The sequence below is a fragment of the Pygocentrus nattereri genome, chromosome 21 (genome assembly GCF_015220715.1).
Source record: "Pygocentrus nattereri isolate fPygNat1 chromosome 21, fPygNat1.pri, whole genome shotgun sequence".
Classification (NCBI taxonomy): Eukaryota; Metazoa; Chordata; class Actinopteri; order Characiformes; family Serrasalmidae; genus Pygocentrus; species Pygocentrus nattereri.
The window spans coordinates 3,684,845-3,708,017 of record NC_051231.1 but is presented as its reverse complement, the minus strand read 5'-3'; the positions used below and the strand labels follow the sequence as shown (position 1 = coordinate 3,708,017).

Here is a 23,173-nt window from a genome sequence, read left to right as displayed (position 1 = left end):
AGTACCTGCTCTGTGAGGGTCCATGGGGGTCCTGACCACTGAAGAACAGGGTAACTACAAAATGCAGCTATACAGTAAGTGGAGCTGATAAGATGGACAATCAGGGTAGAAACAAGGAGGTGGTCAGAATGTTCTGCCTGACCGGTGTAGATCATAGATTCGACTCTTTCATGCTTTCGTTCTCACCTTTCACATGGGCAGTGCCTTGGAATCCCTTCCCCAAAATCTTCTCTCTCCAGTCTGCATTCAGGAGTTTCTCGATGGTGGGCAGCACTGACCAAACACACCAAATAATGACAGCATTTAAACTAAACATTTCCTCTTCCATAAGAAAGGAAACCGTCTCCCTCCATTACGGAGGAGATGGAGACGGACCAAAAGACAGTTCACTAACAAAAGACCTACACCTTTCTAAGGAACACAGCCTTCAACTTGATCCTTTCTTATACAATTAGAAAAATGAGTGAATACAACAAACCAACGGCTTCGTGAGGTAAAAGAAAAAAAAAAAAGAAAGAAAATCAAGAAGGCAAGTATTTTGTGTTTCTTACTTCAAAGATGATGGGTTATTCACCATGACCCTCGAACATTTTGTACAGCCTTTAGTCAAAGAAAACGCTTTGCAAAACGAAAACAAATGGAAACATGGACCTTTTTTTTTAATCAACCTTCAGACTGAACCCACTGCACACCGCCTCTCAACCTGCCACTGAGAAACCACTTGATTCCACGAGTGCCTGCGAGCTAAGAGACACAATAGGCCTCCATTGTAACTCCAAATGTCTCTTGAAAGTCTCATGCTTGTGCAGCAGATGGCCTTGGTTCATTTTGCTGTAATAATGCAATTCTTAAGTTATGAAATTAACAGCTCACGAAAACTTTCCTTTAATTCTCAAAGGCGGTACTCACCCTCGCTAACATTGGGCTGGGCTTCAGGCCTGTCCTGGGCCCTGTTTGCTCCGTCTTGGCTGGAAGGACTGAGTGTGCGTGGCCGCTCTTTACTGGGAGAACTTGCCTGTGCATAAACCATAAAGAGACTGTAAAACCTGAAGTTCTTACTTTACACAATGTCATAGAAGGTCTGCTCACGTCATACGCTGATGTTAACCGTTTGAGACGTGTTTGTCCCGTCTGTTCGCTTGAACGAGGAAAACCGCAACAAATGATGGATATTCCTGCAAGGCAATGCAAGATGCCCCACAATTCACTGAATGAAATTTTGGCGCGATTCAAAAATCCATTGAGATCTATGATTAAGACAAATCCAACCACTATGGATGATCTGTGTGGGAATGCGTGGGAAGCAGTTCCGTTAAATCGCATGACAAAGCAGTGTGAGATTCTCTTAAAGACCAGAGGGGCTACAAAATGCTGATAAACACCATAAACTGTGCATGTGTTTCATTGTTGGCATCAGTCATCATAACAAAAACAACTTTTTTGACAGCGTAGCATTCATCAGCATTTTTTTAAGCCATTTAAAGTGGATTTTGGACTGGATGTTTCTTCCCCACGCATTTCCCATAAGATCTCAATGGGGTTTAAATCAGGCTTGAATTTCAGCTGTGAGGCATCTTGCTTTTTCATATCCGTCATTTGTTGTGGATTTTCTCCTTTACCTGAACAGACTGGATAAAACACATCAAACCCAGTTTCTAATTAAGCAACAGAACACAGAGGGAGTGTGTTATCACCAAACACCATCATGCCTGTGATTTGGTGGCAGTAGATCATCACAGCCGTGATGTTATTGGTGATAACTCCCTCCTCGAGTGCTCTACTGCTTTAATACAGCAGTTAAATAAATACAGTAAGAAATGAATAAACTGGCCGTGAACGCGGCGTTTAATATGTTTTAATGTTCAGTTCCTTCCTCCTAATTAGAGCTCCTTAACGAGCAGCTTGTTGCTACGTCAGAGTAACGAGCTCCGCCCACTCGCTGCTCAGCTGGCAGTTCGTTCTCCAGCTCCTTACACTAAATTCCCAAACTGTCGTCACCACTGAGCAGCTTTTCAGTCGGCAGCAGTGACAGAAGAACAGCTGAACAACCTGGAATCAGCCAGAAATGAACCCAACACCATTCGCCAGACGTGTCTGATCTTCAGAGTCGGACCAAATCAGACTGAGCCGTAAAACTGACCTAATATCAGGTTCAGCTCAGTTTGGTCAGTTTCTCCAGATCAGTATTAATGTTGTTTTGCTCCAGCCGGTCTGTAAAGCTTCTTACAGCCCGTTTAGTTTGGCGAATGGTGTTGGGTTCATTTCTGGCTGATTCCAGGTTGTTCAGCTGTTCTTCTGTCACAGCTGCCGACTGAAAAGCTGCTCAGTGGTGACGACAGTTTGGGAATTTAGCGTCGTCTCGTCTTCAGAGTCGGACCAAATTGGCTGTCGGTCAGATGTGATTTTAACAGCGTCTGTTTTCTGTTTGTGGCAAAGTAATAAGTAAAAAGGTTCAAACGGCTCGAGCGTCTCCTACAGATGTCAAAGTCGCTGCATAGCAACGGCGTCTCAGTGGAGTGACGCAGTGGAAAAAACTGAGCTGTTATGGTGAAATAACAACACGGTTAGAGCGCTGCCAGAAACTAATATCCGAATGTACCTGGCAGAGCGACTTCTGTCATATTAGGTGACATTAAGTTAAATGAGCCCACTTTACTAGTCCATCGGCAGCCTATGTGGTATTTACCCGAAGTTTGTTTTTGTTGGATCTGTTTAATTCAAATCTTAACACTGAAGTGAACATCTGAGCTACGACATTTTGATCCAGGCTATCTGAGGTACACACAATCGATCAACTGAAATGGCCTGATTTGAAGTTCATTGTAATCGATGTTGTATGGAGAAGAAAAAATCCAAACAGTACGGATGAATCTGGGAAAATTATACAGACACTTTATACAAATCAGCCAGTCAAATCCTACAGACGACATTACTGGACCTCCTCTAAACCAGCTCGAACAGGGCTTCAGTTCACCAAGCAAACTAGACGTTTTATAACATTTATAACATTTTATAACAACACCCTGAACTTCTGTCATTTTCTCTTCACAGGCTGGAAAAACATGCAGGAATATCCACTTCTGAGCAAGACTAGATATTAATAAATAGATATTTAAATTTTAATGAAACACTTTTTCATTACAGAGAAAGACCTTGATGATTTTATTAAGAAAAAGAACATAATCATGTTAAAAAATGAAAATTAAAAACAATAAAAATCTTAGACTGTAACGACAGGTTAAAAATATCCCTGTGCTGGTTCAAAGTGAACATGTTTTAGGGAAACTCTTGTGACCCAGCCTCTTGCGTCATTCATAAAAGCCAGCAGTGCTGGGTGAGTTTAACCCAGGGACGTGTTCTGTTATATATGTGACCCTGTGCTGGGCTTTGGATTCGACCCAAACTGAGCAAGAAACATATTTAACACAACATTACATTGTGTGGGGGGGGGGGGGGGGGGGGGGGGGGGGTTTCTAGGGTTAGGTGGGAAGGGTAGGGAGGGTGAGTAGGATGGGAAGGGCGAGTAGGGTGGGTTGGGGGAAGTGGGGTTAGATTGTTAGAAGATATTGTAGAATTAACATTGTTATAATTGGAACTTTTTTCTTTCAAATTGTGAAATAAAAGGCAAAAAAAACATTACATTAAAAGCCTCCGACACAAAGTATGATATTAAAGCAGTACTGAATTTTAACAGCGTTTTTTTTTTTTTTTTATTGTTTTATTTAGTGTAAAGTTCGTCATAATTGTCCTAGGTATCTGCAAAATTAAAGTTTTTGACACAAGAAAAACAAGAAAAATCTCCAAAACAGTTTAATGTAAGTTAACGTAAAGAGACTTTATTCCAAGTGATTCTGAAGCATTTCTATCGGCCTATTCACGAGCAGATTTCTAACGTTGTGTTCCTTGGACAGAGACGATATGTAGCTACGCTTAAGCTGTGTATCAAGCTTAAGTGCCCTTTAAGTGCATTCATAGCAAAAAACTTAAGATGTTTATTGCAACCAGGGAAAGGAGAACAAACATCTTGAAACTCATGTTAATAAACACATCAGTCTTACCAAAGGGGACTGAGAGCTGAGGGGCGTCATCTTCTCACCATCCCCTTGCTGCCGTGCTGACCAGTCACACGACGGTGAAGACTGCTGTGACTCGCGCTCTCTGACTCCGCCTCCGTCTCCTGACTCCTCCTCCTCCAGCTTGACACCGACGCCTACCATGGTCACATTACCGTTTGCATGGGGAGGCAGCGCAGGAGGGCTGGGCTCACACATTCTGTTAAAAATCAACAACATCCACCGATTTAGAACTTTGAACAAGCAAATATACGGTTTTCATGTTCAAGGTGTTTTTCCACTAAACAAAAAAACGGAACCTCTGGCTCCAGATCACTGGAACCGTGGGCCACTGGTCCAGGACCTAAGGTTCCAGGATTCATCCCAACAGGCTAACAACTAATGACACTCACAGCCATTCCCCACTCTCTTCCGTAACACACTTGCAGCTGAATTCAGTAATTTAGCGAATTCTACACATTTAGAAGGGAGTCACTAAACACTGTGAGCAGCAAGTTCAACAGAATTCAAACTAGATTGCTGTATGTGGTATGTTAATGTGGCAAGCTAACTAGCAATCAAGGCAGTTAATTAGCCAAATTAGACACTTCAGAGTGGCTCAAAATGACCAAAAAGACAACAAAACCATTCATTCTGGTTATTTTGCCACTTCCAGGTGAAAACTGGACCTAGATAAAACTGACCATGCTACAAGTAAGAGGAAGGGAAGTAACTACTATAAAACCATTTAATAGGGATGTAACTATTCACTGTGGCGTTGTCTTGCCGCAATGCAAACATAAAGGTGTTTCAAATATTGATTCAATCACTGAAACGTGACCCCGGCATCCAGAACTGACCCCACGATATGGAACTATCTTTAAACTAACAGTGCAGACGGATCGTTACGAGTTTAAGGAATTACAGCAGGAAGACAGCGATAGGGCTCCTTCTGTGATACGAGGATGAGAAATCTCTAATGGGGGCATTCCAGTGCTGTAATTGGTTGTCTGAGAGAAGCCAGACCAACAGCTGACTGCTTTGCATGAGCAACAGAAGGGCTTTGTGGGCACCAGCACAGGCCCCTCCATTCAGCCGCTTTTCAGCAAAGCCCAGAATAAGGTAGCACTTCTTCAGGAACTCCAGGAACTCTGGAGCATGCGAGCCTGGAAGGAGAGCTGTGTGTGTGTGTGTGTGTGTGTGTGTGTGTGTGTGTGTGTGTGTGTGTGTGTGTGTGTGTGTGTGTGTGTGTGTGTGTGTGTGTGTGTGTGTGTGTGCATGCATGCATGTGTGTGTACACAGTTCTCAAGGACTCAAGTCTATCAACACAGTGGCAGAAGACAGATGGAAGAATCAAGTTCCACCTAGAACTCGTCTCAAGTAGCCGGCCAAGCTCGACTGCGATGAAGGACGAGGGGGGTGGAAGACACACAGAGAGAGGGAGAGACTGAGATAGAAAAAGTGAGAGATTGCTGAAGTGGCTAAACTCCACAGTCCTGCTCCCTTCCCCACCGCTTCTAAAGAAGCGAAAAGAAAAATGGGAGCAAACCAAAAGACGGAAGAAGTGAGCAAATGCAAAAATACACACAAGATATCCTACATAGGGATACTTTATGTTGTGTGTATAAGGACATACACATAAAAAGAAGGCTGTTTTGTTGTCTAGAGGGAACAAAGGAAGCTCGAACAATGGGAGGGAGACGGACAAAAGCAATAGGCTGCGGGGAACGCAGCAGGGTAACAATGCCGCCAGAATGTGCCGATGGGCCACGGCAGGGGAAAGAAAAATGCGGAAGACTCGCAGCGCTGCCAAAAAGCACAATGACTTCAGTTCCTCCTGCACTTTTTTTCATTAACTCTGCCAACACAATAGCTACCTATGCTTTTGCGTCGTGGCGAGTCGACGAGGCACGGGCCAAAGGCTCCTGAGCAGCGGCTATTCACCAGAGCCGTACGGCTGGACTCACAACGTAAAGAGGCATTACATGAAAGACATTCAGAGTAACTGTAGCGATGCTACTTAACTGCCCTGGGAGCCGCAAAAAAGGACTTCGGCTCTTTCCGTACATTTCTGACCAGCGTTCTGTAGAGCAAGGGAAAAGATAGAGTCGCACCACCTACGACCAGATAAGACGAATACAGATAACGAAGAGTTAGGGGTAACTAACTTTCTCAAGCCACCTATTCAAATTTCATACAGATCTAGGCTTCGGTTATTAATCTTAGGACTTAATATCTTGGAACTACTATAAATCGATCAAAAGGTCACGAAAATTATTTTAAAAGCATCGCATGTTAAAATTTTTTTTACTTCTCTTCAATAATAACTTACATAGTTTGGCTTTAAATGGTATAAACTGTTCACCAAATGGTATATTTAAACATTTATATTACAGATATTTAATAGTAAACAGGAAGATTTGATATGCAATTGAGATTTGATCACCAATTTGGAAATATGAGGAGTTTTTTAATGCAACACTGCTCTTCCTGCCATTCTGGAAACTTCTGCATCTCAGTTCATCAAACTGGACACGGCTAACAACATTTTTATTATATTTCCAGCTTCTTAATGTTCTTCTAATTGTTTGAAAGCAGTGAAGCGGCACCGGACTCACATATTAGCAGCGTTCTACACACAGACTGGTTTGTTATTGTTGAAAACATTCAATCCGAACTCTTGAACGGCGATTCCAAACTTTTGAATGCTAGAAAGATTTTATTTAATTTAGTTCGTCATTTTACACATTCCTATCAGTCCAATCGTCTCTCTCTGTCTCCCTCTCTCTCTCTGTCCGTCTCCCTCTCTGTCAGTCTCCCTCTCTGTCTCTTTCCCACCCGTCCCTCTCTTTCTCTCTCTTGCTCTCTCTATCCCCCTCTCTCTCTCTCTGTCTGTCTCTCCGTCTGTCTCTCTCTCTCTCTCTCTCTGTCTGTCTGTCTCTCCGTCTGTCTCTCTCTCTCTCTCTCTCTCTCTCTCTCTCTCTGTCTCTTTCCACCCGTCTCCCTCTCTTTCTCTCTCTTGCTCTTGCTGTCCCCCTCTCTCTCTGTCTGTCTCTCCATCTGTCTGTCTCTCTCTCTGTCCCGTCCCTCTCTCTCTGTCCCTCTCCCTCACTATCTCTCTCTGTCTGTCCTTCTCTCTCTCTGTGTGTCCCCGTATCTCTCCCTCTCTCTCCCCCTCCCTCTCTCTCTGTCTGTCTGTCTGTCCTTCTCTCTCTCTCTCTCTCTCTCTCTCTCTCTCTCTCTCTCTCTCTCTCTCTCTCTCTCTCTCTCTCTCTCTCTCTCTGTCCCCCCCCTCTCTCGGTCTGTCTCCCTCTGTCTCATCCCCCCCCGTCCCTCTCTTTCTCTCTCTTGCTCTTGCTGTCCCCCTCTCTCTCCCTGTCTGTCTGTTTCTCTCTGTCCCCCCGTCCCTCTCTCTCTCTCTCCCCGTCTCTCTCCGTCTCTCTCCGTCTCTCTATCATTTTCAAACAGTGTAGAAAGGTTGTGATACGACCAGACAATATGCAGCAAGCACGCCAGCAGGTCTTCAGAGTTTATACAGGGAACTTTTAGCCAGGGTTGCGGAAGAAGACACAGACCACCCTCCCTCCTTCAGGCCAAAAGCACACTGTAGGATGACACTTAGCCACCTCTTCTGGGTCTTTAACAGAGAAGAACATACATGGGGGCACCACCATTAAGTTTCCATTGCTATGCAGTTAAAGCTATTCCTAGTTCTCTCCCAGATGAGGGAGGCAACGGTGCTCCGCCAGGTGCAGGGATCGCGGACTTATCAGCTCATTCCTAGTGCACTTGCAGCTAAAGAGGCATGCTGGGTATTTATTCGGGGACTTAAGCTGTTGAAAAGTCAGAACAATGAAGCTGCAATTAGAAGCGAAAGAGCGCGAGAGCGTGAGAGAGAGAGAGAGCGAGAGAGCGAGAGAGAGAGAGAGAGAGAGAGAGACTGAGAGAGAGAGAGAGAGAGAGAGAGAGAGAGAGAGAGAGAGAGAGAGAGCGAGAGCGAGAGCGAGAGCGAGAGCGAGAGCGAGAGCGAGAGAGAGCGAGAGAGAGCGAGAGAGAGCGAGAGAGAGCGAGAGCGAGAGAGAGAGAGAGAGAGAGAGAGAGAGAGACTCTGATACTGAAGAATAATGCTCTTTTCAAGGTCCCACTCAACACAAGCTGCCTTAAGTGCAAAGTGGCATTAGCAGCAGGTGGGCGGTCCAGTTACCAAAGTCCACACAGATATGATCACGATGGGTCGACTAACAGTTGCGTAGTTGATGGAAGACAAAACTGACCACCCACAGAGCTAACAAGTGGACATAATCTAACTTTCCAGGTTTTCACATCCTGGATAATCTGGAATCCGTGTACCAAAACAAACAAACAAACAAACAAACAAACAAACAAACAAACTCGACAGCCGCCTCAATTCCCGATAATGGCCCGAGTACTTCGAGATGCTAATAAAAACTTTCTTAGGAAGTCTTAATCTTGCCTTGGGCCAAACTGTGAGATGTGCGATCAAGCAGAAGCTATAATACTGAATTATATATCAAATTTGTATCTGAAGGCGTGACACAACTGTCTGAGTTCCAAGAAAGCGTGAAGATGTGAAAAATCTAGCGGGAGAAATACGCTGACTGGAAAAGGCCTATATATGAGGCAAGTCAGTCTTACCTGTTGTTGGGATGAGGGGCCATTTCTTTTCATTAACCCGCTCTAGGAGAGCGAGGAAGCAGAGGAGCGGTGAGATAACATCAGATTCAGTGGCTCTGTGAGCTGCTCGGCTGAAGCGCCACTGAAATCGAAGCCTTCCCACGGCCAAGAGGCGCGAGAGAGCGCCTTAAGTTGCCAAACAAGTTGTAACGCGTTAACCTAACATTCTACCTCCGGCGCCGCCAATGCAAATGCTGCGTTTGACTTCTCTTCCCTCGTTAATTTCCTCATTAGAACATGTTTGGTTTCCCAACATTTGTCAGAAAGTCTAAACAATAGCTCAAGAGGCACCAATAACACCAAGAAAAGCCTTGAGCTTGAGGAGAAGTTGATGTCCAAGACCAATGGTGACACAAACGGAGGAGTTGTAATAACACGAATAACAAGAGACCTGTTTGAACTTGCGCTGTGAGCAAGACGGGACGTTTGCTTTCTTTCCTCTAATACCGGGCTACAAGAAACAATACAGACACCTTGCCTCCAGCAAAGAACACTTCTAGAGCAATAATTAGGTGTACAAGAAATTCAAAGACCTGTTTAAAAGAGCCAACAGTAGACTAGAACCAAAAAAAGGTGCCTTGATGAGGGTTATAGCAGATGACAACAGTTTTGGCTTGGTTTACACACTTTTGAGCCCATAAGCATGCAAGGCCAAGCGTAAAGCCCAATCAGCTGTTGGAGCCCCGCAACAAATCCACCTGTTCACAAGTGCACTCCAACTGGGGAGTAATTCCAACCATTGGCCTTGACCCGTGCAAAGTGTCTATATCCACCAACCTCAAGAATCTGTGGTCAGCTCTCACGGACCATGGCTTGTCTCTCAGATGCAGTGCTATCTTCCAGTGCTGGAAGGTGGTAGAGCAAGTCATGCTGTGACCAGGCATGCAGCGAGACCCCCCCTTAACAGTGCTCTGCAAAAAAAAAAAAAAAAAAAAGATACCCAGCGACCTCCTTGTAACGAAGACGTCCCTCAGCTTTCTTTCTATCTCTGCCTCTACCTCTGCTTCGAGCTCTCTGCAGGATGTGCCGTACTGTGGTCACAAAAGCGTGCCTTTAACCAAAGCAAACAGAGACATTTGCATGAAGTGTTTCTGCCGATGTGACAGATGTGAACATTATTTGCAGATAGTCATCAAGCACTACAGCACAAATGGTGCTTACATATCAAGAAGGCATAAACACCGAATGAACAGAACTTTTTTTACGTATTTGTGGGCTCTGATTGGATAAAAAAAAAAAAAACGAGAAAACGTTCACGATAATGCTTTAAAATCAACAGGAAACCCGCACGGCCGTTTAAAATTTCTAGTTCAGGATCTCAGCGGAGCAGGTGATTTACCGTGGTGTAGCGAGCTGAAGTTTCAGTGCGGGAAACAAAACAAGCTGCACACAAAGCCAAAAAAACGAAGTCACGGCCTTCTAAAAACGTCGGGCGACTCTCCGACGTCATTCAAGTATTTAAGCCCTTTGAGTTGATGAATAATAAAAAGGTGTCATCTTGCTTATTTAAACAAATTCGTTTGTCGTTAAACCCCTTTAACAAATAAAATGGAAATGATTTCGAGCAATTGCAGTAATTATTCACCCGGTGACCTTTAAATCAAACAGCGACTGCCAGTAAAAGCCACTGGTCGTTATGTCACTCAGGGGCGACGTTGCCCACACGTTCATGAAGAACATTCTCAGAACTATTAGCTTTTTTTTTTTTATTATTATTTGCCCAAATCTTTTAGCACACATGACGAAATCTAAGGTGGCCCATCAGATCTAGTCTGTAGATCTAATCTACACCATCTCCAACACGTGCGAGCACAGAAATACATCACATGCTCGGAGGATAGGAGGAAATCAGCTCAGCATTATTTGACAGCGATGCACAATGGGGGACATTAGTGACTCTGCTTTAGGCCATAATGGGCCTTTTTCATGGATTTTCCATTTCCCTGCCAGAGACAGCCCCAAACGGTCCCCACCGCACAGGTATGGTTGTTGTGTTTTGAATGAAAGAAGGAAAAAACAAATGCAAATCAGCAAGGATCTGAAGGGGAAGACAAAACCCAAATTACCGCTGCTGCTACGGATTTAAGAGCGAGGACAGTTACGCAGGTTCTGACCTCAAATAATTAAATTATTCAATAAATAAGTTTTTTAAAAAAAAAGCACACTTATATAAAACACTCCTCGTACAAAAAGTGTAAAAATGCTCATTTTTGTCCTTGGGGGTTTTATTTATTTATTTATTGATTGATTCTACTCGAAAACTCCGCTTGTCCATCGCGTTCCATGATAAAAGGAGCAAAAGAAATGACTTAAAACGACTTGACTGATTCAAATTTTTTGTACCGTTAAATTTCCATTACAAATCAGGAACGTTCTGTCCTTCTACTGTAAAAAATGACCATTTCGGAGACACGAGGTCCGGTTCCAAAAGCACCGATGTCATAAAAATCTCCAGAATGGTCACTTCAGACGAGAAGAAATGGTGTTCCTACCTTTAATATAGGGTAACATATAATAATATATTAATATAATGATATAATAACACGCATGCACACTTGGCTGGCACAGGCGTGAACCCACTTCATCAAACTTTTAGTCCCTTATGCTTAACAGAATAATTAATCATCATGTGTATTTTTCACACCCCACCCCCCCCCCCAACCTTTTAATAAATAAATAAATAAATAAATAAATAAATAAACACCAACATTACAAATCAGCATCTACGCCACCGTCTCAATTCAGGCCTCCATGTGTGTCATCTCCCCCAAACAAAGCCCTGATCAGTTCTTTGGGCTCGTGTTCTTTTGAGAACCTCCTAAATAAGACGTCTAAACAGGACGATGACACAAACGCGGTCTGGACACACACAGAAAAGAAAGGTGGTGGGGGTGGGATGTTGGGGGGGTTGGGGGGGGGGGGTAGTTAGAAGAAAGGGTTGTGGCGCTGCTGCTGGGGTTTTTTTTTTTTTTCCCCTCTCCTTGTGCTTTTCAGAAACGCGAGGTTAAAAAGCAGACTCTTTCATCGTGGCTCTCCGGGCCTGAAACAGTCCAGTTATTGTGCCGCCGAGCGAAAGGCTAGTGTGGCATTTATCTGAGACACAAGAGGAGGGGGGTGGGGAGGGTAGGGGGGCTAGTGAATGAGGGGAAGGCACAAACACACTCCGAATAAAGAAACATAACAAGAGAAGGGGAATAAAGGATGTTTGTGAAGGGCCCCTTTTCACGCAAAAAAAAAAAATAAATAAATAAATAAAAGCCGCACAAAAACCAGCCCTCCGCCACCAACCCCCCCCACCCCCTTCGGGCAGAGCGGAGGAAAAAAAAGGAGCAGATATTAAAAATGATGTATTCTAAAGGGAGGCGCACTTTTATATCCAGTCCTGCATTAGATGCACTACTTTTGTATGGTGTGTGTGTGTGTGTGCGCGTGTGTGTGCGCGCGCGCGCGCGTGTGTGTGTGTGTGTGCGAGAACTAGGCTGTTGCGAAGAAAGACCATAACATCAACACCACTACCTTCACAATACTCGACCCTTCGCCGGCGTGTCCTTGAACCACAGGATAAACACAGAGATCTTTAAGACGGAGAGGCCGTGCATCTGTGGCGTTGCCATGGAGACCAGGCCATCCTTTCTTGCGCGCCGAAGAACACAACAGGTAATTCTAAGCAACTGCTGGTCCCAGGATTGAACCCGCTATAAAGTGCAGCGGTGCAGGAAAAAGACGAAGCTCATGGTGGCTTCCGACAAAACAACAACAACAATCCTCAAATAAGTTGCTGCGAAGAACTCTTTCGTATGCTGACTGAGGAAAGAGTGCACGTGGTAATAAAGAGCTTAACCACTGTCAAAGGACAGCCGCTTGGCCTTGATAAGGCTGACGCTGCTACTCGGGCTCAGCGTTATGAAATATGCACCTTTCAAGCTTTAGAAATGAGATTTAAACAAAAGTATTAGCTCTAAAAAATGTGCATTCACTTCATTTCCATTGCAAACAACCTAAAGCCAAATTAACAGTTATGGATGGAAATAAAAAGTAAAAATAAGAGTGTCCAAGACTGGAGTTCGAAAAAACGACTACAGGATACTGAGAAAAATGGGCCTCCTAACAACCATGCAAGACCGGGTAAACAGTAGAACTGTCCCCATCAGATAAACAGCACTTAAAGCTTCCATCTCTGAGAGAGAGGAGAACATCAAGCTGCTTCAGATCTGAAAACGTCCACAGGTGTTTCTGTCCATCCTTCCACTGCGCGAAGACCACTCAGCGCTGTGGTTCTGAAAGGAGGTGGAGCTGTTAAGAAGCCATTCCTGGTGAAAAGCGAACAAACCAAAAAGAAGAAATTTGTATAAATCAAGCAAAGAAGCTGCTGATCTTTTCATAACAATGACCTCAAGATCACTGCATGCCATTGAGATCAATTGGATAGTGAGAAGCAGAAAATGCACCCAACTTCTACCCTGTTAGAAACGAAGGTTCTGCTCAGGTACATTTTTGGTTCATCAAGGTACAAACAGTGTAAATGTTCCCTCAAAGGTTCTACAGCGGGTTTAAGGTCTGATTGTGAAGCTTAAATCAGTTCCTCCAGGTGAAAAGTTGGTATTTGTTCCTTTTCATAACCGACTGTTTTAAAACAGAGCAGTAGAATAAAAGCCTGGAGGCGAGGCAAGGCAGGGTGTGTGGAGTCAGTCCAGCTTAGAACAGATCATTTCAGTGGACTATGGTTCAGTTATGCTCCCTGACCAAAGGTACTGAGATGGACCCTTGAGGGGACCACCCCAGTGACAGTTTTCTACCTTTATTTCTGACAGTGCAAGACTGAACTGGAGGAGCGGAGTGGAGAAATATTCCTGCACATTTCTTTAAAAACAAAGAAAGTCTTGAGAAAAGGATGGACACTTGGTTGTTGAGCCTTCTGAGTAATTCTCTGCTAAATATATTCACTGTTGTTAGAGGAAAACCTCGAAAATCTCAGTTTTTGTCATTTTTTGACGGAACTTGAAAACACCTGCTGCTCCTCACATTGCATATAAATTTTATGAAGAATGGACCAAAAGTAACGGCCCAAAATGACTTGGAAAGACGTCTGGTTCCATTGCCTTACATTAAAAGTAAAGCAGATTTTTTCCTTCTCCTGTAAAGTCAGCGTTTTGCAGATAAGGGGGTTTTCTTCTGACGACTGCTTTTTTTCCCCTTAATTAAAGAAACGAAGGGGACGTACTTTTTTCCATGTTATGGCAAACAGTCCACAAACTATGCTGTCACTGTTATGACAAAACCTTGCGTCTCAAAAAAATCCTGAGATGCTCACACAACGATTTTTCTTCAAATGGTGCAAATTCAGTTATGAGGTTTTGACATAACCCTTACAATATTCTCGATGTAGCATACAGGATACTCCTCTGTACTACAGTATTACAGTCATGCATCAACCACAAGATCTTCAACATGACATTCGAGAGCTCTCGGTCATGCTTCATTTGCAAGCCACACAAATGTGAAATTAATTTTCAGCACTTTCTTCAACATTTCAGAACAATTTGCCTTTTTTTTTTCTTTTTTTTTTTTGACATGGCATTGCTCAAAGGAAGAAAAGGTGAAGCCTTCACCTTTCAGGACATCCTGAGAGCAGCCCACTCCCTCCCCACCCCTCCGCACCCCTCCGCGCCTTCCATTCCTCCAGCACGTGTGGGCCTCCTGCTACAAACAGGATACATGCACTCTACAAGCCTGGGCAGGGAGGCCGAGAGAAGAGCTGGCCGAGAGAAAGCGAGGGACTACAGAGGAAGAATAAAAGGCCACTAAAGAAGATTAGGAGGGACTGAAAGGGAAAAAAAGAGGTAGATTATGAGAAGAAAGACTGAAGAGTAGAAGGCGGATGATGCAAATTGAACTGGTTCTACGACAAACTTCTCACAGTTGGGCAGACAGGTTGACTCTTGTTTCGGCAATTATACAGTGAATATTAAAACATATTGCATGAATTAAGTGGGAAAACGAAAGAGAAGTTGCCAACTTAGCATCATCACTGTTGTCGGGAAACAAAACCTTTGAAATCTCCAAAATGGAAAACTTTACAGGAGAATGAAAAAACCGACTTTACTCTTAATGCAAGTCAATGGAACCAGACGTCTTTCCAAGCCATTTTAGGTCATTTCTTTAAGTCAATTCATCATGAAGTTTACAGACACTGTAAAGAACGCCAAGCACTTTCAAACTATGGCAAAAACTGAAAAACGACAAAAAAGGAGATGCGAGGTTTTCTTCCGACAACAGCCACATCTTACAGTAAGTAAAGATGTTGAGATGTGCAGTGAGACCCCGTTGACCCCGGCAGATGTTTACGAATGTAATAATCAGAAAACAGAACATTTAAGACCGTAGTCAGTTGAGAAAGGGCCAAAATAGAGAAGAAGGGTGGACAACCATCTCATCTTAAAAGCCTCACAGTGCCAAGAGAGCGAACACCAAGGGGGGAAAAAAGAGGCAGACTGGAAAAATATTTTTTTCTGAGAAAAGGTACGAAGTTTGCACTTGACCACATCAATAAGGGAAAGGAATCGGTGTGAGAACAACTTCACTGACACGCCTCAATCTCATTCTCAAACTCACACCCCCCCCACGACCCCCGCCCCCCCCCCCCCCCCCCCCCACCCAAACATCCTCAACTTTCACATTTCGCCGCCAACGATTCGAACTTCTAAGAAGGCAAAGATGTTATCTGACTTATTAGCTCATAATTAACTTACCTACGTACCGCGCAACAAACACAACAGCCAGTCTGCAAGTGGGACGTACGTAGGGACTGAAAGGTTAATCGATTTTATATCGAAATCGCAATTTAAGTGCAATTTTCAAATCGCAAGAGCTGCTATTTTTTCTTTTTTGTTTGTAATTATAGCGTACACTCTTAAAGATAGTCCTTCAAGGTTCTTAAAGCAGATGGTTCTTCAGTAAATCATTTTATATAGAACCAAACCAACACTCAAAGACCCACTTGCATGCTTAAGTGGTTCTCTGCATGGTGAAATCGTTCTTCAGATTGAAAGAAAGTGTGTTCTTTGGTTCTATACAGAACCAAAAAGGGTTCTGCTATTGTTACAGTGTCAAGTTTGTAACAACAGAAGAACATTTTGGTGCTGTACAGAACCCTTTTGACAAATGTGCTATATAGAACCATATATACAACACAGTGTCCATAAAATTAAAAAATCATTTCAGCCTTCAGAGAACTTTTTAAGCATGACAGTGAGTCGATGAGTGTTTCTGGTTCTATATAGAACCATTATTACTAAAGAACCCTTGAGGAACCATCTTTTGTAAGCATATGCATTAGCAGAACTGCTGTTTTAGGTTCTAAGAGGGAAAACTGAACCTTATAAGAGTTTGGGGAAATGCCTGTAGATATAATTTAGAGGCAACCAAAGCACGTTTTTGTGACATCACAACCACAGCTTACTTGCAGTTGGGCTCACTGTGTTCAGGGGTCGAGCCTCAAGCCTGGATATTCTGGTCTTCTTGGCCCAAATAAATCAGGCCTGAATCTTAATTTATAATGAAAAATCGCAATCCAAATTCTAGTTGTAATATTATTAGCAATTAGATCTTTTCCCAAAACCGCTCAGGCCTAGAAGTTCGCTTTCTTTCCGTTCCTGGCCTGCGTGCCGTTACGTTTCGGCTCTGCCTCCAAACTTCCTTCTGCCTCGAAAAGTGAAGACGGTTTGCGGCGTCCCTGGTTCAGATACGGACAACCGTATTTGAGTCTCTGATTCTTTTAACAACTTTTACAAGTCGAGAAAGAAAGAAATAGGTTGCAGAATTTGAGAAACGGGAGATCCTATCAGCACTGACGCACAAACGCTCACGAAGGAAGAATTTCAGCCCACACTTTTCCTCTACTTTTACAATGAATTTTCACCCTTTCACTTCACACACTCTAATGATTACATGCTTCAATCACAGTGCAGGATGACTCAGTCGAGGCTGCCTGAGAAGCGACCAAACCAGTTATTTCTTATTCACTTAGACTGTGATATTGTGCCAGCACAGTGCAGTAATGGGCATGAAACTGTCAGTCTAAGGATCTCCTTGATGTGATGCAATAAAAAAAAAAAATGTAATTGAGCTAAAACGTTACGAAAAAAAGAACTAAATAAATAAGTGACATGTTTTCGGCCGTCTGCCCGTCCCCATCAGCGAAATCCGAACTGGACTCCCACATCATCTAAGTGAAGCCTATTGCATCTAATAATCTATGGTTCATTTGAACCAAATCATGAGGCTCTAGCGGTTTGATAAGTTATCAAACTACACGAATAGTCTCTGTGTCCTCGTGCGCGATAGACACACACATGCAAATCCGTGTGGTGATATTTCCATGGCGCATTCTTCATGAGTGAAAGCCCTTGCTGTACTAAAAGGACTGTTGTGAATTTTTTTGTGCGAGGAATGAATGCACAAAAAACCGCCTTATATCAGCCAAATGAAGCCCAAACAAATCTGTCCGTGATATTTGCACCGACACCATTAACGATCTAAATCAGAATTATTCCGAGGTCCATCTTCCTTGTCTCATCTCCGCCAACAGTGGCGTGCATTGTGCGGCGTTTCGTGAAATGAAAAACAGTGCGTTTGTTTGTGTGTGTGCTTTTAGAAATATGAGGCCGTGCAGAAGGTTCTCTCTTCGTAAACAGTTGTGGAGGTGTGTTTTTCTTCATGCGGCGATCGATGGAAGGAGGAACTGAGGCCACTAATCATAGTAAATAAAATAACTGAATGCAAAAACAGCTGCATATTATATGAAGTAAAACTGATCCATTTGTAAGTAAACGAAAAGCTCTTTTGCATTACAGTGCAATGGACAGTAGTATATTTAAGACCTGGATACTGACGTTTTTTCACTTTTTAATGTTTTTTTTTATTCATATATTATAAAGGGAATTCTGAAAAACACTGCATTATTTTAAACTACTCCGTTTTCATTCACCCTCTATCACGCAGTCAAGCAAAGCACCCCAAACCAAAAAGGGTCCTTCAAAATCACGATTAAGCTCGCATGCTGATTTTCGCGAAACCCTGCCGACGCCTCCGCGTCAATAAATAAAGTCGGAAGCACGGGGCATGAGATAAAAATGATATGCTCAGTAAACTGACCAGTCTTGCCTTCTTTATTTGGACTAAAACTTGTTTGGCGGTTTGCGAGTGGAAGCCGTAATTCAAAGGGATCAGTTTCCTTTCATTCTTGTTCGGGCAGATTTACGGCTTTTAGTAAATACTATGCCACATGAATGTACCCGCTGCACACTGCCCTGCCCTGCGTGTAGAAAATTAAGAGCAGTTTTTCCTTTTTTCAGTTTAAAAAATACGATTGAACTGGTTACTTTAATCATATCCAGAGAGAGATAAATTAACCTTGAGAAAACTTACAAAGTGACAAAGTTTACAAGTTATGCTGCTGTTTCTTTGCAGCATTTCACTAAAAAAAAAAAAAATTCGCAATTTAAAAATAAAAAAAAAGTACAAGAAATTTGTTTATTTTTAATTTGCTTTTTGCAGTAAAAATGCTGGTGGCTGGGAACCTGTAGCGCGGCTGACAGGTTGCTTAATAAAGCAAAACTGCTGCTGCAGAAAGTTGAAAAACAATAATAAAAACCCAAACAGCTGCTGATACGGAGCTAAATTACCATCAAGGAACATTTATAAAACTGCCTGTTCTTGCAAAGCAACAATATCTATTGTTCTCCCCAAAATAAAACCCTCAGAGTCACGACCTTTGAAGGGCTTTTAAAAAATAAATAAATAAATTTCCCAAAACAACCTGACAAGCGTTATAATGCGAATATTTCACAAAGTCTGTCAGTAAATTCAAAGACTCTTAAGCTTACCTAATGCAGATACCTCTCTGCTGACAGCGAGACAATAGTGATGGGTTACTTTGGCAGCTGCCTATTTGTTCACCTTTTCTGCAGCTACTCAATGAGCTCTATTCTTATGGCAGGCTGTCTAATTTCCGCTGCGGGTCTGCCTTCGTGTCACTCCGCGGCGGAGAGATGTAGTAGGTAGCAGCGAAGAGTGTTTGGGAACATGTGGGCTGCGAAAAAAAAAAAAGAAGTTTGACAGCACTTTCCAAATACAAACGGGAAAACCAAGCCCCAACCCCAAATTCTGACATATCAACGTTTCATTTAAAGCGCTACTGCAGACGAGTAAGAGCTGGGGGTGGGCTTTCTTTTGCTGCTGTTTTTTTAAAACTGGAAATCGAAGAAGTAAAAGCGCTTTGACAGAAGAAAAGAAAAGAAAAAAAAAAAAGCTGCATACTTTGTACGTTTTTGAGAGCACAAAAAAGGAACAGGTTCTTAAAATCTCACTTGACACAATGACATACTGTATGTTTACCAAGGCCTGAGTACACTGAGGCCTTAAGTTCAGACTTGAACAGTTTGACAAAGGGAACTCAGACAAGGGCATCGCTCAGAGGATTTGACGGGCAGCAGCAATGAAGGAATGCATGTGACGCGGTGCTGTTTTAACAGATTTCATTGACGCTCCCACAGGCCCAAGGAAACGCACCTCCAGTTCAATAGGACACCAAAAACAACGCGGGGCCGAACGGACAGGGTCAAAGTTTGAATACGAGACCGAACATTTCTGTTTACTCTGCTGCCTTGTGTAATGTATGGGAACCTGTGTGTTCAGAAGGGCATCAGGCCCATTAAGATGAGTCACCGCTCCTCTCTTCACGTAAATACTATAGACCAAGTTTCCTGCCCTACTGAATCTGCCCTGACCTATGAATCTCCACTACCCTAAACTTTATATAGACTTTGAATTTCCTGTTCAAGCTGGTTCACCTAACAGACTGCTTAAACGTGCCCTGTCAGAGGTTTGCATTGGGAAATCACCAGAAAGCAAGGTGTCAATGGTGCAAGCAGATTTTTATCGGAAGTCCACAGTCTCGGTTCGCTTTCTTATTGGCAGCACAAACAGAAGTGAACAGCGTACCGGCAGGCCCATCGAGGGGAGGAATGGACACGAAGTGGGAAAACCAGCATGCGAAAGCTGCAAAGCCGTGATGACCCTTTCGGAATGCAGTGCTGGTCCATTTTTTGAGCGAAGCAGCAATAACTACAGGAATGTTTAGAAATTAAACAGCATGCTGCACAGCGAGTTCAACATTATAGCACTTCACAAAAGCATGCGCTGCCCCTGGCTTTCCATTGTGTTTCTGAGGTCAGTGTCTATTAGCCAGTCACAGACGAGCGCGAGTGTATTCATCAGGTTGTGCAGAATGGGCCGTACAGTAATTGACATACAGAGAGAAGCTATGATCCTGCATTTCTTCTCCCTACCATGCTATTAAACCCCTTTCTGCCCTCTCCTGAACAGTGTTGCAGGGGAACAAAGGCACAAAGAAGAACGAAAGAAAGGCTGAATAAGTGAAAGAAGGGGGCAGAAAGACAGAAAGAGAGGGAGAAAGAAAGACTGAAAGGAGGTAAAAAGAGGAGGAACATAAATGGGAAAAAAAGGGAAAGATGTAGAGATGGAGGTGGGGGGGGGAACGAAAGAATGGCAGAGGGAAAGGTCAGGGACTCCCCGCTGACAGGCAGCTTTGTGCGCAGTCAGCCACTGTGAAGCCAAACACTTGCAGCCACTTTGCCAACTTCCCCTTTAATGAGCCGTCAACATGCCCGGCCACAATGGCAGCGCGAGGCTCAGGTGCTGGAGGCTGGAGGCTACAGGCAAGCGTCCATCCCCAGCACTGCGATGCGAAAGGTGTCACTCATCAGACTGGACGATATCACCTCACACAGATGCGCAGCCAGGGCTGATTTAACTCTTACAGAGAGCGACCGTTTGATGTCCCCAGACCTCAAGCCTTCAAAACACACACGTTAGTGCCGGTCAGGAAGACTGAACAGTACAATTCCTAATATTTCTCTGCTTAAAATGATATTTTAGTGTGCATTCATGAGGTTAATGAACCCATTTTGACACTCTGTGCTAAAAGAATGTCATACAAACCTGACACAGCCTGTTTTGACTGAACTACTTGTGTATTTTTATCTATTCCCTCTAAAATTACCTGAAGCACCCAGCTATATATATATATATATATATATATATATACATATATATATGAATGAGAGAGAGAGAGAGAGAGAGAGAGAGAGAGAGAGAGAGAGAGAGAGAGAGAGAGAGAGAGAGAGAGCGAGCGAGCTGTTGTCGGAAGAAAACCTCGTATCTCCAAAATGGTAACTTTAAAGGAGAAGGAAAAAACCCGCTTTACTTTCAATGTAAGTCAATGGAACCAGAATTTTTTCCACATCATTTTGGGCTGGTTTTTTTGGTCCATTCATCATTAAATGTACAGACAATGTAAAGGACAATTGGTACTTCCAAATTTTTTTTTTTTTTAAAAACTGAAAAATTGCAAAAATGTGAGGTTTTCTTCCGACAGCAGCGACACACACACACACACACACACACACACACACACACATTATATATATATATTGCAGCTAAACAAGTTTGGAATCTATCAAAGCTATAATCAGTGCAGTTTTGTAGCACCAATATCAGGGCACAGGTACAGGCAATATTACCCAGCACTAGAAACATGTCAAATTAAAAAAAACTGAGCACATATTTAACCAAAGTAGCCTCTGATCTGGTCACTCAGTGGCTCTCAAACATGGCCATTGGCGTTTTCCTACTTTAGCACCCGTTTTAACTTGGAGTCTTTGGGGAGGCGGCAGAGCTGAACTGGGTGCATTGGGAGCCACAAAAAGCAGCTTTCAAAGACTTTTCGCGACGTTTAGTTCTTCCATGGAATCTGACAGCCGGCTCAGCAGCTCTGCAGGTGCGCAGCTCCCTCACACTTCAACAAACACAAAAGCGGAGCGCGGTCATCTGACAGGTCACTTAACGCTAAATAAGCCCGGACCTTCCCAAACAGATCACTTCTCAACACGCCCTAAACGCTGAGAACCTTCCCTACGCTCTCCATAAGCTCTCACACGCGTTCGCTACCACGACTGGCTCCCCTTTCTCCTCAGAAGTAGCTCACCTTTCCCCCTCAGGACAGGTTTACAGGAATTGTTAGGAATCGATTTGTCCAGTTTTGACGCTATAGGTGTACGTGCTAGAAAAGCCGGTGGCATTAAGGAAGAAAAAGTTAAAGGCCAGCCAGCGTTTAAAGTGTTAGCCTGCTGCTAAAGATGTTTAAATTGTGACTACAGTCGGTCTGACAGCTCCTGGATTTGGCTCTCAGGATTAGCCCACAGGCTAAAGTCCGTATCTAACGCGGACCAACTCGCAAGAAGGAGCACGAGTGGGCGAAACATCGTTAAAACAGCCCCCCCTGGACGCTGATGTCCACTCTAATACGGCGAACGTTATAACCGTGCGAAGATATTCGCCGTTATTAGCTCCTGGAACCCGGTGGCCCCTCAGGAGTCTCGGGAGCTAAAGCTAACGCGAACGTTATCGCGAAAACGTTACGAGCGGCCAAGTTTTCCCCGGTTTTCCCCGGTTTTCGGGGGGGGGGGGGTCGCGGTTATAGCTCCATACACAAGTTAGTCAGCGCCGTCGCGTCGTGAAAGCCGACGTTTCGGTCCGTTTCAAACTTATTTCGGGTGACTGGAGCTCGAGTTTTGTTTTCTTGACTCACCACAGCAGTTAAAAAAAAAAAGCCGTGAAGCCCAAAACTTCAGAATCCTCCTCGTTGTCAGGGAGACGGCAGCGGCTCTTCCCGCCAAAGCAGAGACGACGGTTTATTAAGCAAGTGACATACATCCAAATCGGCGACGATAACACGGTACAGACCCACTCGAAGACAAACACACAGTCCTCTCCGAGCGCTGTCCGGTCTCCCTAAACACACGGGAGTCACTTTCTGCCGTTTTGTTTCCCCACATTCTCCGTCTCCTGCCATTCACCTCCCTCTTAAAGGGAAAGCTCTTCGGAAAAAAAGCTGCTGGAGAGGGGCCATGAATGGCGCTAGTTAGCAAGCGGCTAACTTCCCTCGGGTCGCCTCAGTGGCTGTTTAGTTGTTCTTCGGTAAAACTGAAAGACGTTCTGTGTGAAATCTGTGCCTTTAAGTCGCTTTACACCGCTGGCGAGTCGAAAACGGGAACAGTGCCTCGTTCACACCGGCAGAAGCTGAAGTGTGGTCATTCGTAGGCATTGTGTGAGTTGATGGAATTAATCAGGGACTTTTCCCCCTCATGAGATATTTGTGATATTTCACTCCCTTACAACAACAACAACAACAAAAAGTGGCGTACTACGATTAAAGGGATGATACCGGGTGATTATCGAGTAAATCCTCGCTTGAAAATGCCCCCCCATGCTGCCTCATTAGACTCTGAGCCTCTTTGGAGGCCCTGCACCACTTGCTGAGCCCTTTCGCCCCACTTGGGACGCAC

General features: G+C 43.8%; 1 protein-coding gene across 6 annotated transcripts in view; it reads right to left on the bottom strand.

The window, feature by feature from the left end:
- Positions 1-22,960, bottom strand: part of LOC108438630 (SRY-box transcription factor 13) — a 52,809-nt gene extending 29,849 nt beyond the window's left edge. For 2 of the 6 annotated variants that reach the window (XM_037532015.1, XM_037532018.1), the window contains exons 1-4: positions 22,417-22,959; positions 4,059-4,272; positions 910-1,015; positions 187-273 (exon numbers count right to left, since the gene is read on the bottom strand). In XM_037532015.1, the coding sequence (XP_037387912.1) occupies positions 187-273; positions 910-1,015; positions 4,059-4,271 (406 nt within the window). In that variant the 5' untranslated portion in view covers position 4,272; positions 22,417-22,959. Of the gene's footprint in view, positions 1-186; positions 274-909; positions 1,016-4,058; positions 4,273-9,524; positions 9,597-18,631; positions 18,822-22,416 lie in introns of those variants that run through there. The other 4 variants (XM_037532017.1, XM_017716572.2, XM_037532016.1 and 1 more) reach the window with 4 other exon arrangements.
- Between the last annotated feature and the right edge of the window lie 213 nt (positions 22,961-23,173).